We start from the raw sequence: 14,028 nt of genomic DNA on the forward strand, positions 1-14,028 counted from the left end.
GCCGTGCAGTCACGGTGGCCACGGTGGGGTTACCGCACATCCATCAGCTCGGCACAGCTCCCGGAGACCGACAGCGGACTCGGCAGCGCGCGGCCCCGGGGAGCCTCCGCGGCTCCCGGTCCCGGCCGGGGAAAGGGCAGGCGCTGTGGTCGGCGCGACACTGCTCGGTGGGAAGTGATTGCACCGTGGATCGCGGCCGGGCCCCAGCGCACAGCCCCGCCCGCCGCCGCCAGCGCCGGGAACCGGCGGCCATGGGAGGGGCGGGGCCGGCGCGCAGACCCCGCCCCCGCTGGCATGCGCCCCGTGACGTTCCGCCCAATCAGGAGCTGCCACACGGCAGATCCGGATGCGGGGGCTGGACTTCCGGCTGCGGCCCCGGCGCTCCTTCAGCTGCCGCTCCCGGCCCCGCCGCTCCCGGACCTGCCGGACGCGCCGCGCCCGCCGCTCCCGCCGCGATGTCCGCGCCCCGGCCCCCGCAGCCGGCCCTGCCTGCCGCGCTGCTGCTGTTCCTGATGCTCGCCCTCGGCGCTCGCGCTTCCGACGTGGTGGAGCTCAGCGATGCCGATTTCGAGAGTGGCCTGGCCGAGCGCCCGGGGCTGGTGCTCGTGGAGTTCTTCGCGCCCTGGTGAGGGGCCGCGGGGGGCGGGGGGCGGGCCCAGAGGGGCACCAGGCCGGTCTGACTCCCTTCCGTGCCCCCAGGTGCGGACACTGCAAGCGGCTGGCGCCGGAGTACGAGTCGGCCGCGACCCGGCTGAAGGGGATCGTGCCTCTCGTGAAGGTGAGCACGGGCTCCCGCGCTGGGGCACGCCCGGGAGCGGCCAGCGAGCGGATTCCGGCTCTGCAGGCCTGACGGACGTCGTTTCTTTGGTGCCTCGGAGGCCTGAAATGATGTGGAAGGCGATCCGTGCAGGGCCGCAGCCGCGCGGCCGGTGTGCGGAGGGTGTGCGAGGGCTGCCCCAGCCGGGGAAATGCGCCTGCTCGGAGCTGTGTGATGAGGCTGAGAGCGAGCACCGTGCTGCACGGACCCACTGCGGCACGCTGACTAGGAGCTTTCTTTTCTGCACAAAACTCGTAGAGTTTTCTCAAATCAGGGTCTCTCTCTCTTCCTTTAGTGGCATGGACTCTTGGCACCATGGCCTCCTGGTCGGGTCGGCCTGTTTTCTTCAAATGTTATATAAACTTTGGGACTGACAAGGTGCTGAGAAATTCCGTGTCATTGATTGCAAGAAACTATCCTTTCTAGTATTTTTTTGGGGTGTGTAGTCTGGTCGAACTTCAAACTATTTAGTTTTTGCAGTATTTTCTCAAATATTTTTCTGGGCGTCTCATTATACCTGTGCCACCTCTTTCCCAGTCTGGGCTGTTGAGCACCAGGCATGGTGATGCATCCCTCTAGTCCCTTGTCTGGGATGGGTGTGTTAGGGCTGGATCTCAGTCTGAGTAGCAAGGTTTCTTTTCCTTTAGGTTGACTGTACAGCAAACTCCAACACCTGTAACAAGTATGGAGTCAGTGGATATCCCACATTAAAGATTTTTCGAGATGGAGAAGAGGCAGGGACCTATGATGGGCCCAGAACAGCAGGTAAGAACTGTTTGGCAGCATCTGGTTTGCTGAGCTGTTGCAGGAGGCAGCATGTTACAGCCAGGGATGCAGAGAAGGTTCACACGTACACATACCCCCCACCAACCCCTTACCCTCTCCAGAACACTTTGTGCTGGCAAAGCTAAGCTTGGGGTGTTTATTTTCCCTTAAAGCTCTCCTTTAAAGGTGAAGGTTTAAAGCTCTCCTTTAAAGGTGAAGGTGAACATCCTAGTTCCCAGGATGCTGGAAAGCTCCTGTGTGAAGCTAACGGGAGCAGTCCTTCTGTTCACATATTTACTGTATGGGAGATGTGTATGGATCCTGCAGGAACAGTTTCTGGTTTAGGAAGCTTGAAAAATGTCTTGTGGAACATGGTATTGATGCCTTTAATTATTTTACTAATCTTTCAAGATGGGATTGTCAGCCATCTCAAGAAACAGGCGGGACCTGCTTCGGTGGCTCTCAGTTCTGTGGCTGAGTTTGAGAAGTTCATTGGCGATAAAGATGCTTCTGTCGTGGGTGAGTAGAGGTGAAAGGAGTGGGCTCTGGGAGCTTGTGTGGAAAGAGCAGAGGCAGTACCACAGCCTGCAGCAGATGAAATTCCAGATGGACGTGAACAAAAACACTGCTGGTCATGAGAACAATAAAGCTCTAGAACATGTATCCAAAGGGATTTTAAAATGTTCAGCCTGGGAGATTTTCACAACTTAGTTGGACAAAGCTCTGAGCAATCTAGTCTGACTGGGGCTGGTCCTGCTCTTCAAGTGGGAGATTGGATTCGAGGACCTTTGAGTATTCTCTCCAAATTTTTTTCTTTTTTTTTTCCCATGGCCATCGGGCTTTGTGGGCTCCCCTGGCACCATAGTATATGTTTTCCAAAGGTTGTTGCTTTCTTGGCTGGCTGACAACAGGTAGCTTTGGGTGCGTTTGTTGCTCTGGTGGCATCAGAGGGCTGTTGGCCTTGGGTGTTTGTGGTTACATGTGGCAACAGCAGATGGTGCAAATCAGGTGCCATCTTGTAGGTATAACCACATGAGTATTAACCAGCATTCCTAAACTTACTGTTAAGTGCCAGTGACTATTGTTGCACAATCACCAGTGCATGTCTGGGTGTTCAGGGGACAATTGTCCTTGGCTGAATGACCAGTTTGGGCTTTTCCTGAGTAACTTTTCTGCTCCTGGAAAGGGGGGAGGGGGTGGGTGCAAGCAGGTCTTGAAAAATGGGAGAGAAGCTGTCAAAGGTAAACACCTCAACATGCACTGAAGGACTGGATTCAGGACTGATCCAGTGCATTGTAGAGAAAAATGCTGAGACTTGCAGAGGGTCCAGAGCTGGGTTGGTTTGAGGTCACAGTCTGCCTTTCTGCTGCAGGCTTTTTTGGTGATGCATCTGGGGATGCTTACTCGGAGTTCATGAAAGCAGCCAACAGCCTCAGGGATAACTACCGCTTTGCGCACACCACCGAGGAGCAGCTGGTGCAGAAGTACAAGGAAGATGGAGAGTAAGTTACTTAATACAAAGATTTATTATTATTTATTATTATTATTATTATTATTTAGTCATTTGGAACAAATTCATGGATTCCACTTAAATGGTTTCAGTTTCTAAGCATAGCTTAAGGTCTGGTTTCTTCCCAGCTGACAGCGATGTTTCTTTTGAATTGAGATAGAAAGCTGTAAATGGTCTCTGAAGTGTTTGTGTCTCTGGGTGGAAAGTGTCTCAACAGAGACATTTTGTTTCGATATTCATTGTTATGGTGAGAGTTTTGTTTCTGATTGTTGCTTGTCTGAATAATGAAGAAGGCTCTGACAGGTACACCTAGTGCACTAGTGCCACCAAGAAACTAGATAGTGTTGTTTGAGCTGTGAATGGTGAGTGGTGATTGCCACTGCAGAGTGGGTTTTTGCCTCATCTGGCTGCTGTCCTTGGACTCCCAGGGACACTTTGAACTAATTCACAATACCTGCTTCCCCACAGAGGTATAGTCCTATTCCGTCCTCCACGCCTGACCAACAAGTTTGAGGAGAGCTCTGTCAAGTATCCAGAAGACAAAATCACCAGTGCAAAGATCAAGAAATTCATTCAGGAGAACATGTGAGTGATTCCTCACCAACAAATGTGACAGACTGGCCCCAGTTGGCTTTGGCCCTGTCAGAGCTTGTTTTCTCATTGCTGCCACCTCTGCTGCGTGTCTTGGCACTTCTTCCCTTTGGGGACACCTTCCTGAAATCCTGACGTGGCTGTTGGCATGCACTCTCCATATTCTAGCCATGACTCTGTTTAAAAACTGAACCTGTGAGAGCTGTGCTAGCTTTGGCCTTAACTGGGTCAGCTCTAGCCACTGATGTGGCAGGAGATGGAGATTTGACTCAGAAAAACCTGGTACAGGAATGAGCAAAGCATTTCTTCCTGAGGCCTGATTGATCACTGGCATTTAACTCCTGGGTGGGAAGCAAGTGTGCTGTGTCAGGCCTGTTCAGGGGTCATGGGCTCTGCTAATTCCTCTCTCGTTGACAGCTTTGGCATCTGCCCTCACATGACTGAAGACAACAAAGACTTGATCCAGGGCAAGGACTTGCTGGTGGCATACTACGACGTTGACTATGAGAAGAATGCCAAGGGATCCAACTACTGGCGCAACAGGTGGGAGTGGTGGGGTAAATCAGCCTTGCACTGTTCCTGCCTTGCTGCGGTTCCACAGCTTGGGTGACAGTCCTCTGAAATCCTGTGTGATTGCTCTTGGATCCCTGGTCCTTAGGAACCTAGACCTTACCCACAGGCTGCCTCACTGCTGTGGTGTGCAGTTCTGCCCTTCATGCCTGAGACCCTGGGGTCACGCAGGTGGAGGATGGAAACACGCAACACTTGCCTCGATCACACAGACACAAGTCTGCTGGTCTGCTTCTCAGCACTGTTTCTACAGGACCTGGCTCTGAAGAGCACATTGTGCCACTGAATTCCTAGCCCAGTGTGTATGTCATCTTGAAGGGTGTTACATCATGTAGAAGAACATGTTCAAAGAAATAATGCTTTGTGGTTTTGTTTATTTTTTCCCCTCAGAGTTATGATGATTGCAAAGAAGTTCTTGGATGCTGGCCACAAACTGTCTTATGCTGTTGCTAGTCGAAAAACCTTTGGCCACGAGCTTTCTGAGTTTGGTCTGGACAGCAGTGTGGGTGAGGCCCCCGTCGTTGCCATCAGAACTGCCAAAGGAGATAAATATGTCATGCAAGAAGAGTTCTCGTGAGTTCTTGAACTTGATGGTAATGGGTCTCATTTGATGGACTTTGGTCTAGAGGTCTCTGACCAGATGATACTTTGTTAGCTTTGAGGAAACAGGAAAGCTGGCTGTTGCAGCTGGAAGAAGCAATTGCTGGGTCAAAATGACTCTTGCTCATGTTTTTTTCTACTCTCTAGAAAGCTTGCAGCCCCTCCTGTTATACAAAGGGAGAGAATTCAGTTCCAGATCCTGAAATTCTGGTTAGGAATCAGGGTGCAATAAAGGGTAGAAGAATTCATTGTACCTTTCATTTTGAAAAAAACCTGAAGAATGCTAGAAGGCCTAAAATATTGAATGGGATGTGCATCCAGCCGCCTGTCAGAGCCCTTAAGGACATCGCTGCACTTGTTCTGGGGTCTACTAAGCCAGCCCCAGACTGGTGCTGTCAGAGATGCAGGTGGCATCTGTTGTGTGGGTGGAAGTAGCTTAAATAAGCCTTGAAAGTTTCCCTCTCTCATCCTGTGTGTGATGATGGCTGTAACATCACTTTTCTTTCAGCCGTGACGGAAAGGCTCTGGAGAGATTCCTGCAAGATTACTTTGATGGAAACTTGAAAAAATACCTGAAATCAGAGCCTGTCCCTGAAAGCAATGATGGCCCTGTAAAGGTGAGTGATGCTTATAGCTGCAGACACTGCTCAGCAGCAGCTTCCTGTGCCTGTGCAAAGTGCTGGGAGTGAGGCATGGTGGCAGCTCAAGAGGCCTCTGTGCTGATAGACAGAGGAATTACTCACTCCCTTGTTCCACTGCAGTTTTCTGAGGTGAGGGAGACATGCAGCTTGCAGTTTGGGTTCTGGTTTTTTTTCTCCCAGCATAGTAACTGCTGCTTGGCCCCAGCAGTTATGTGCTTTGTGAGTGCAGCAGCATCCAGATTTCCAGGGCTTACACAGAGGCCTGCCCTTTTGGTTTGTGCTCACTCCTTCAGGCCATGGTCTTCCTGTTGGTTGTGACTGCACTGTTTCAGGGATTTCCCTGTTCATCTCCTCACTGGGATCTGGTATAATTCCTGCCTTTCACCCTCCCAGGCAATTCTACCCTGAGTAAGAGCATTCCCTGGCTTGGCTTTTTGATGAGAGCCTTACACAGGAGTGCAGGTCACGGGATTCACAGATGTTTTTGGGGTGATGGGGATGGCCTCAGCCAGTCCTGCTGATTGCTTGCTGAGATTAAAAAGAAATGGCTTTATATTCCTGCAAGGACACCATCTGCAGACCTCACTTGGAGGTAGTGCTGGTAACTTATGGCAGGTTTTTACCTGCATGGTGCAGATGAGGAGTGCTGTGTTTGGTTCTGCTGTTCACTGTGCAGGTGTGGGAGACCCAGGCTTGGGTGGAGTGTGTGGAGCATGTAATGTCATTGCCTCATCTCTGACTTGGAAAGAACTAACTGGTGTGATCAACCTTTACAGGTGGTGGTGGCTGAGAACTTTGATGAAATTGTTAATGCACAAGACAAAGATGTCCTGATAGAGTTCTACGCACCGTGGTGCGGCCACTGCAAGAATCTGGAGCCCAAATACAAAGAACTGGGGGAGAAGGTAAGTCTGAGATTCTTGCAAATGTGAACTAGAATTTTACAGCACTAAATGGTCCTGCAGGTTCTTTCTAGCCTCTGTGATAAGGGGCCTATTTGTGCCTTCCTGAGGACTACAAATTTTAGTCCCTTTGTGGAGTGTAGATATCTTGAAGCAGGATCTGTGGTAGCAACCACACTGTATATTTAGTCTGTGTTACTGGCTAGGGCACAGGAATATTCCCAGATTCAGTGACTGGCCTCAACTGCCCAAGTTGCTTTTTGGGTCTTTTCGCTCTGCACGATGATAGTCTCCCATGTAGTGGGGGTTGGTGAAGTGGCATTCCCTATGCACTGTCCTCTGATAACACTGTCCCAGTTCATGCTGACTGCTGGGTTCCTGGATTTTGGAATTGGTTACTGATTGGTTCTTTCTGCCCACAGCTCAGCAAAGATCCCAATATCGTCATTGCCAAAATGGATGCTACAGCCAATGATGTGCCTTCTCCCTATGAAGTCCGAGGGTAGGTCTGACTGCTGTGACAGCACATGTCAGTGCATGAGGCCCTCTCTGTCTGACTTCAGGCACAGCACTGAAGAGCTGAAAGAGCCTCATGGGGAGAGGTGTGGGGGTTGCCAGGCAATAGCTAGGTGACTGCTGGGCAATGGCTTGATGTGGATAAGTCAAGAGTGAAAACAAAATGTACTGATCTGCCTGGCTTCTCCAGGATTCTGGTGTCCTGGCTCTGCCTGGAGGTCTGTCCTGCTGCTTTGGAATCTGCCGAGATTCTGTTCCTGGCAGTGTGAAAACAAATCTGGGCTTGCTGTTCCAAAAGCAGTTCAGCTAGCAAACTTGAACCTGTGAGCTCAGCCAGATCTGCTGGGCTCTTGAAGGCCACACCTGGTGCCTCAGAGCCACTGAAGCTGTGCCGTGTTAAACCAGGGCAGTGTAGGGTGCGAGTCCCCTCAGTTGGGGCTGGTCTGATAGAAATCAGAGCATCTCAGGAGCTCATGTGATTCTTCTCTCTCCAGTTTCCCCACCATCTATTTTGCTCCAGCTGGCAAGAAGCAGAGTCCAAAGAAGTATGAGGTGAGACTTTTGCTGTTCTTCATGCTTTATAGAGAAGTGAAGAGCATCCAGGTTTTCTAATTGTACTTAAGCCTCTTTGGAGTTGGGGGTGGCACTGTGTCCTGTTACCCTGGGAACACACCTGAGGGTACCTGCTGGGAGCATTGTACTTTGTGTTGTTTGCCCTGGGAAGAACTCTGCTTGCAGTCACCTGGGTCTCCTGCCAGGCACCTGAACCCCCTTCAGGAGAGGGGAAGTCCATGCTGGGTACAGGTCCTGCCTGACTGTCACTTGCTTTCTGCAGGGGGGCAGAGAAGTGAGTGACTTCATCAGCTACCTGAAGCGGGAGGCAACCAACACTCCCGTGCTGCAGGAGGAAGAGAAATCCAAGAAATCCAAGAAGAAGGTGAAGGAGGATTTGTAAAGTACCTACTTGCCACCTTGTCAGGATGAGCTCTGTGTGAATTGGGGAAGCACTGGTCAGATTGGGGCCAGTTCTGGGCTGTGGAGAGCCAGTGGCCATGTGGGCTGAGGGGCCCCAGCTGCTGTATCTAGTAATGTTTAATTTCCTGCCGTCTCTTTTAGCTGCACTGTTGTGGGGCTCCCCAGGTTTGTTTCGTGGTTTGGGAGGGGGTGGGGGTACAGTTATTTTCTAATTTTTTTTGTACATTTGGAGAAGTGAAACAATAAAATGACCCCCTTAAGACCAAGTGTCCTTGTCCTGGGGAAGCCCATCAGACCTAGAAATGGGATCCTGTTCTTCATAGGCAGCAGCTTCCTGCTTCCAGTTGTTCCCTACAGTGAGCCCTCCTAGCCACTGAGTTTAGCTTCTAGCCCATTATCCTCTTTCCTCAGCTGCCCAAGCCCCTCCAGAATGTAGCAGCAACAGCTGTCCAATGTGTTGGGCTTTGGGTGCTGCATTTATACACATTTTGGACTGGGGAACTGTGGTCACAAGTGCCTTTGCTGTGTGCTGCCCTAACGAGTCCGGAGGTACGTGGTGCTCTCTGTGACTTGGATCACAGCAGTGCAGGCACATGGAGCAGGCTGGCAAGGGCCTCGCTCAGCAGCAGCAATAAATGAGCTTTGAAGCTGGTGTAGGAGTAGTCAGCTCCACTGACAGCTGACAATTACCCATCTAACACCAAACTGGAGTGCTGCTTCCTTGGTGGGCAGGACAGTGCTCTCCATCAAGCCAAGGAGAGCCAGGGAAGTGGTTCTAATCCTGGCATTGCTCCCTGCTCTGTGACTGTTGACCTGGTGGCAGCTGGGGCACTGAACACAGGTAAAACTTCAGCATGTTTGGCCCACTGCAGCTGCTCAGAGCAGCCTGGGTGAAGTTAGCACAGGCCTGGGGCAACTTTCTGGCAGGATGGACAGATGAGGAAGGGCTGTGCTGGTCGCTGCCCAGATGTCCCTCACTGTGCTGCAACTGCACTGAAGGTACTGAGCTTCAATTGAGAAACAGGTATCTGATGAAGGATTTGTATATTTGCTGCCTGGAATACTTGGCAAACAGGATGGCTACAGACCTTTCTTTCAGTGAGACCTGCATGGAGAGCTGGTCCTGTGTAAGGGGGAAGCCCCCACCCAAAGTAACACATTCCCTCAGAGTTGCCTCAGGCCTTAGCCGAAGATCAGATCTTTGTTTCTGCCTCTCCCCATGCAGCCGTGGCCCTCCAGGGAGCAGGGAATGAGCTGGCCCCAGGTGCTTCAGGGCAGCTGGAGCAGCTGGCACTGCTTCAAAGACAGGTCCGGATGAGCAAGGAAAGAACGGTAGCAACAGTTTGCTTGGGAGGTTAGAACCAGGCTTTTGATGTGATCTTTGGATGGAGATAGATATTCACAGTGATTCTTCTCCTGCTGGTAGCTGGGATAAGCCAAAGACCCGGCCCGCAGCCTCGGTACCGGAGAAGCCCGGCCACGGCTTTGCCTGGACGCGCGACGGCGGCGGGCGGGCGGCCCCGAGGGGCGGGGGCGGGTGGCGAGAGCCCCGTGGCGAGGCTCGCCCTGTGCCGGCTATTTTTGCCGCCGGCCCGGACTAATCCCCTGAGCCGCTTCCCGGCATTAGGTAACGGTGCGGCGGCATGCGCTCCGCGGTGTCCCCGGCCCGGGCAACCCCCGGCAGTCGCGGCGCGGCGGGGCCGGCGGCGGCACGCCCGGTGCGGGCGGGGGGCCGTGGGCACCCGCCGCCGAGCCCCGGGCGGACGCGGACCGAGGCCAGCAGGTAGCGGCGGGTGGTGAGGAGGGCCGGGGGCGGACATGCCCGGCCCGTCGCCCGGCGGGTCCCCGGAGAGGGAAACAGAGGCCGGCGGGCGGCCGCGGGGGCCTGGCCGGGACCGGCGGGGGGGGGGGCGGGCGGGTGCGGTTCCGGCTGCCCCACACCGCCATCGCGGTGCCGTCGGTGCGCGAGGAGGAGCGGCTCTTCTACCGGCGGCTGGAGGCGCTGGCAGTGCCGGGGCCCGGCGGCTTCGGGCCGCTCTTCGCTTCCGACGGTTGGAGCGACTTGACGGGTGAGCGCCGACGGGCGGTCTCAGGGCCGGTACCGGGGAGAGTCGAGCAAGGCGTGCCAGTTTCGGGACACCGGCTTGGCTGTCAGCGCCTCCTCCCCCGCAGAGGACCGGCTGCTGCGGAAGCGCGTGGTGCGGGCCGGGCCGGGCGGGCCGCGGCCCTTGCCGGGCCAGGAGGTGTCGGTGAAGGTGCTGGGCGCCCTGGAGGACGGCGGGCTGGTGGAGCGGGACCCGCGGCTCATCTTCGTGCCGGGTCACGGGGACGTCGTGCAGGTGAGCCCGAACCGGTGCGCGGTTCAGTGCCGAGCGGGCTCAGCGCCGCCCCGGGCTCCGACCCGCCAGCCCCGCCGTGCCCGTCCACAGGCTCTGGAGCTGGGCGTCCCCACCATGCAGCCCGGGGAGGTTTCCTTCTTCCTCGCCGCTTTCCCCTACGCCTACGGTCGCCCGGGCAGGTAGGGCGGGCGGGCAGGGAGACCGAGCAGGCGGGGGAATGGAGCAGGCAGGGGACGGGAGGGCAGCCGGACCGGGACGGGCAGACAAGAGGGACAGGCGAGGACAGAAGGACCAGAGCCGGTGGGGCCAGCCGGGCAGGGGACCGGGGCGAGCAGACAAGAGGGACAGGCGAGGACAGAAGGACCAGAGCCGGTGGGGCCGGCCGGGCAGGAGACCGGGGCGGGCAGGGGTCGCGGGCAGCTGGCGCTGTACCAGCAGGGAGCCCGACGTGCCGCCCGAGGCGCCGCTGCTGTTCGAGGTGACGCTGCTAGAGGTGCGGGACGGCCCCGACCCGCAGCCGCTGCCGCCCGCCGTCCGCCTGCGCCTGGGCTCGCAGCGCCGGGAGCGGGGCAACTTCCACTTCGCGCGGGGTGACTTCGCCGCGGCGCTGCGATCGTACCGGCTGTCCCTGCTCGCCCTGGACGGCCCCGCCGCCGGTGAGACCGGACGGGAGAGAGGGCCCTGGGCTGCGGGGCTGGGGCGCTGAGGCCGCCACTCGCCCCGCAGCTCCGCCCGGGCCCGAGGAGGAAGAGGAGTTGCGGGAGCAGCGCGTGAAGTGCCTCAACAACTGCGCGGCCGCCGAGCTGAAGCTGGGGCGGGCGGAGGAGGCGCTGGCGGCCTGCGAGGCGGCCCTGCGGATCAGCCCCGACAACGGCCGGGCGCTGCTCCGGCGCGGGCAGGTGGGACTCGCGTCGCCGCGCACGGCCCCGCTCCCCTCGGCCCGGCCGTCCAGCCACCCTCCGCTCCTCTCCCCGCAGCTGCTGGCAGAGCAGGGCCGGGACGCAGAGGCGGCGCTCGTCCTGAAGAGAGCGCTGGAGCTGGACCCGGCCAACAAGGTGTGGGAGGCGGGGTGCGAGGGCGGGCAGCACCCGGTACTAGGAGCGACGGGGAGGAAGAGGATCCCGCAGGAATCGGTGGGTCGGGTGTCCCACCGCAGCCGCCCCTCGTCCGCAGGTGATCCACACCGAGCTCTCACGGCTGGCGAAGCACCAGAGCCCTCCATCCAGCACCGGCCCGCAGAATCCCCGCCACGACCCGGAGCCGCCGCCGAGCCCCGCGTGCGTAGGCGAACTGGGCTGTGCAGGGACGGGTGCTCGTCCCGCACCCTCTTGGCACGGATAGCGCTTACAGCCGTCCCTCCCTGTAGATCCCCCCCACCGCCCTCGGCGGAAGGAGCGATCTGAGCAGCCCCGCAGCGCCCCAGAGCCTGACCAAGGAGATAGAAGAGCTCTCATACCGTCCTCCCCACATCGCCCCACACTCCCTGGGGCAGGGGCGGGGCGGCGCCCCGGCCTCCGTCCCGCACCGCTCCCGTCCCGCACCGCTCTCCCCTGGCAGCGCTCCCGCACGCCTCATGACGTCACGGCGGGGGGCGGTTCCCCTCGCCCCGCATCCTGTCGCGCGGAGGCGGCTGCGGCGCGTGCGCCCAACCTTCCGGCTTTTTCGCCCCCGCCGGCAGAAGGGAGGCCATAGCCCGCGGCCAATCAGGCGGGGCCTTGCCGGAGAGACGCGCCAATGGGAGTGCAGCGGGGGATGGATCGGCGCAATGATTGGCTGTGGCGTCCCTTAAAGCGCGGCGCGGGGCGGGGCGCAGGGGGGGTCAGTGCGGGACGTGGCGGTGGAGTGGAGGTGGGAGGGAGCGGCGCCATGACCCGTGAGTCGGGGGGAAGGAAGGAAAGGGGGCTGGGGCTGGCGAGTGTGGTGGGAGGCTGCTCTGGGACCCAGCAGCGCGGTGGAGCCGGGGTCAGGGGCCATGCCGTGGTCCGCCGGCGCGCCGCGACCCAGCCTGCGGGCAGTGGTCGGACCGGGGTTTGGGGGTGGCGCCGCGGCCCGTCAGCGGGCCCGGGCTGCGCTGAGGCGGCCGCGCTGTGGCAGGCGGGAACCAGCGCGAACTGGCGCGGCAGAAGAACCTGAAGAAGCAGAGCGACTCGGGCAAGGGCAAGCGGCGGGACGACGGGCTCTCGGCTGCCGCCCGCAAGCAGAGGTGAGCGCCGGGCCGGCCCGCCGGCTTCCCCTGCCCCGCTCCCTGCTCCCGCCCCGCGGCGGTGCCGGCCCCGCCGCCAGCCCCGCCGCGCTCCCCGCAGGGACTCGGAGATCATGCAGCAGAAGCAGAAGAAGGCCGACGAGAAGAAGGAGGGCAACAAGTAGCGGGCGGCCGCGCCGGGCTGCCGCCCCAGGGCCGGTCCCGCCGGCAGGATGCCCCGCGCCGCCCCAGGCCGGGTCCCGCCGGGACCCCCGGCATCGCCCCGCGCCCTGCGGCGCCGTCCCCTATTAAAGTAGCTGTGGAGCCCTGCACGCTGCGTCTGCTCGTCCGTGCGCCGGGCGGGGGGTGGGCGAGCATGGGTATTACCGGCGGAGCAATCGCGTCCGCGGCGAGAAGGACCGAGCGCGGCCGTGGCAGAGTCAAGCGGCGGCATCTTGACGGTGAGGAACAAAGGTGGGGTCGGGCCTGGGCGGTCCTTGGGGCAGCAGCGGGGATCGGCGCGGGGGCTGAGGGCCGGGCGCCCCGGGGCGGCTGGGAGGGCTGGGAGGCCCGAGGAGCGGAGCTGGCCGGCATGGCGCCGGGGCGCAGCCAGGGCTCCGGGCCGCTCGCAGGGCGGCGGTGGAGAGATGGCGGCCGGGCCTGCGCACCGGGGGAGAGCCGCGCTGCGGCACGGCCGGGGCGGGCCCAGCTGTAGCTGCCCGTCCGGCAGCAGCGCGGAGCCGTCTGCGTGGCCGCGGGTCCCGCCCGGGGCTAAGGCCGGTGCCGATCGGCCTTTCCACCTCCCTGCAGGGCAGCAATAGTGGCGTCAGCCCGATCCGGCAGCACGGCGACGGGTCCCGCGGCAGCCTGGCTTCCTCACCGAGCCAGATGCAGCGCCGCCTTCCACCGCGCTGGTGCCGTCCTTGGCGCTGGTTTCGCAGAGCGGGCAGCCTGGGGCTGGCAGCGGGTGTCAGTGGGGCTCTGGTTACCCCGGGGGCCCTGAGGAGCTGCTGCTCACCATGGCCAGCTGCCTCTGGTCTGTATGGACCCCCTTGGCCACGCCAGGCCGCAGGTCCGTCTTGTGCCCCACCAGCATCAATGGCTGTGGCTGCTCGACTGCAGGACAGAAGGGTGGCATGGGGTTCTCTAGCACTGCCAGTGGCTGTGGCAGGCTGCCCAGTGGCCTGTGCTTGCAGCAGGCACGAGCAAGGCATTGTTTCCCCAGAGGACAGCCTGCACTGCCTGCAGCACGGGGGTCTGGCAGAACCCCCCACCCGGGCCAGGCCCTGTGGGGACTTGCAGCAGTGCTGCTGACTCGGGGTGTTCCACAGGGCTGGCACCCCCTCCCTCCATCCCCATGGCAGCAGCTGCGCAGGGCAATGGCACAGTTCAGAGTTTTATATAAAAATGTATTGAAGCAGGTATTTACAGTGAATGCACCACAACCGTGGCAGCCAGGGCAGAGCCCTGCTCCCCCAGTGCACTCAGTGAGGCCAGGGCAACCAGGCTGTGGGCTGAGCTCCTGCCACCAGCTGGCTCTGGCCCTTTGGGTGGCCCTGGCTCAGCACAGGGCCAGTGTCCCTGGGAGCATCCACCTCCCATATTCCCCTCAGGCTCTCA

General features: G+C 59.1%; 3 protein-coding genes across 3 annotated transcripts; all 3 read left to right on the top strand.

The window, feature by feature from the left end:
* The first annotated feature begins 337 nt into the window (after positions 1–337).
* On the top strand, positions 338–8,147 carry PDIA3 (protein disulfide isomerase family A member 3). Its single transcript, XM_041465034.1, has 13 exons — positions 338–625; positions 700–778; positions 1,465–1,582; positions 1,994–2,101; positions 2,955–3,084; positions 3,561–3,677; positions 4,101–4,226; positions 4,644–4,826; positions 5,362–5,470; positions 6,271–6,399; positions 6,819–6,898; positions 7,407–7,464; positions 7,748–8,147. Exons 1-13 carry the CDS (start codon positions 456–458, stop codon positions 7,865–7,867), a joined length of 1,527 nt encoding a protein of 508 aa, XP_041320968.1. The 5' UTR covers positions 338–455; the 3' UTR covers positions 7,868–8,147.
* A 1,719-nt stretch (positions 8,148–9,866) lies between these two features.
* Positions 9,867–11,084, top strand: LOC121352259 (peptidyl-prolyl cis-trans isomerase FKBP8-like). Its single transcript, XM_041465050.1, has 3 exons — positions 9,867–10,226; positions 10,317–10,405; positions 10,665–11,084. The coding sequence occupies exons 2-3, from the start codon at positions 10,341–10,343 to the stop codon at positions 10,930–10,932; spliced, it is 333 nt and encodes a 110-aa protein (XP_041320984.1). The 5' UTR covers positions 9,867–10,226; positions 10,317–10,340; the 3' UTR covers positions 10,933–11,084.
* An 883-nt stretch (positions 11,085–11,967) lies between these two features.
* Positions 11,968–12,738, top strand: SERF2 (small EDRK-rich factor 2). The gene is made up of 3 exons (XM_041465051.1): positions 11,968–12,099; positions 12,321–12,429; positions 12,530–12,738. The coding sequence occupies exons 1-3, from the start codon at positions 11,979–11,981 to the stop codon at positions 12,591–12,593; spliced, it is 294 nt and encodes a 97-aa protein (XP_041320985.1). The 5' UTR covers positions 11,968–11,978; the 3' UTR covers positions 12,594–12,738.
* Positions 12,739–14,028: the final 1,290 nt, after the last annotated feature.

The sequence above is a fragment of the Pyrgilauda ruficollis genome, unplaced genomic scaffold (genome assembly GCF_017590135.1).
Source record: "Pyrgilauda ruficollis isolate IOZ18807 unplaced genomic scaffold, ASM1759013v1 scaffold186, whole genome shotgun sequence".
Lineage (NCBI taxonomy): Eukaryota > Metazoa > Chordata > Aves > Passeriformes > Passeridae > Pyrgilauda > Pyrgilauda ruficollis.

Excerpts from the sequence above, each read along its gene's own strand:
- LOC121352259 (XM_041465050.1), top strand. The coding sequence starts at position 10,341 with ATGCAGCCCGGGGAGGTTTCCTTCTTCCTCGCCGCTTTCCCCTACGCC. Across the intron at positions 10,406-10,664 it reads GCCTACGGTCGCCCGGGCAG|GGAGCCCGACGTGCCGCCCG; the intron begins GTAGGGCGGGCG and ends CTGTACCAGCAG.
- SERF2 (XM_041465051.1), top strand. The coding sequence starts at position 11,979 with ATGGATCGGCGCAATGATTGGCTGTGGCGTCCCTTAAAGCGCGGCGCG. Across the intron at positions 12,100-12,320 it reads AGGGAGCGGCGCCATGACCC|GCGGGAACCAGCGCGAACTG; the intron begins GTGAGTCGGGGG and ends GCGCTGTGGCAG. Across the intron at positions 12,430-12,529 it reads GCTGCCGCCCGCAAGCAGAG|GGACTCGGAGATCATGCAGC; the intron begins GTGAGCGCCGGG and ends CGCTCCCCGCAG.
- PDIA3 (XM_041465034.1), top strand. The coding sequence starts at position 456 with ATGTCCGCGCCCCGGCCCCCGCAGCCGGCCCTGCCTGCCGCGCTGCTG. Across the intron at positions 4,227-4,643 it reads TCCAACTACTGGCGCAACAG|AGTTATGATGATTGCAAAGA; the intron begins GTGGGAGTGGTG and ends TTTTCCCCTCAG. Across the intron at positions 6,400-6,818 it reads ACAAAGAACTGGGGGAGAAG|CTCAGCAAAGATCCCAATAT; the intron begins GTAAGTCTGAGA and ends TTCTGCCCACAG.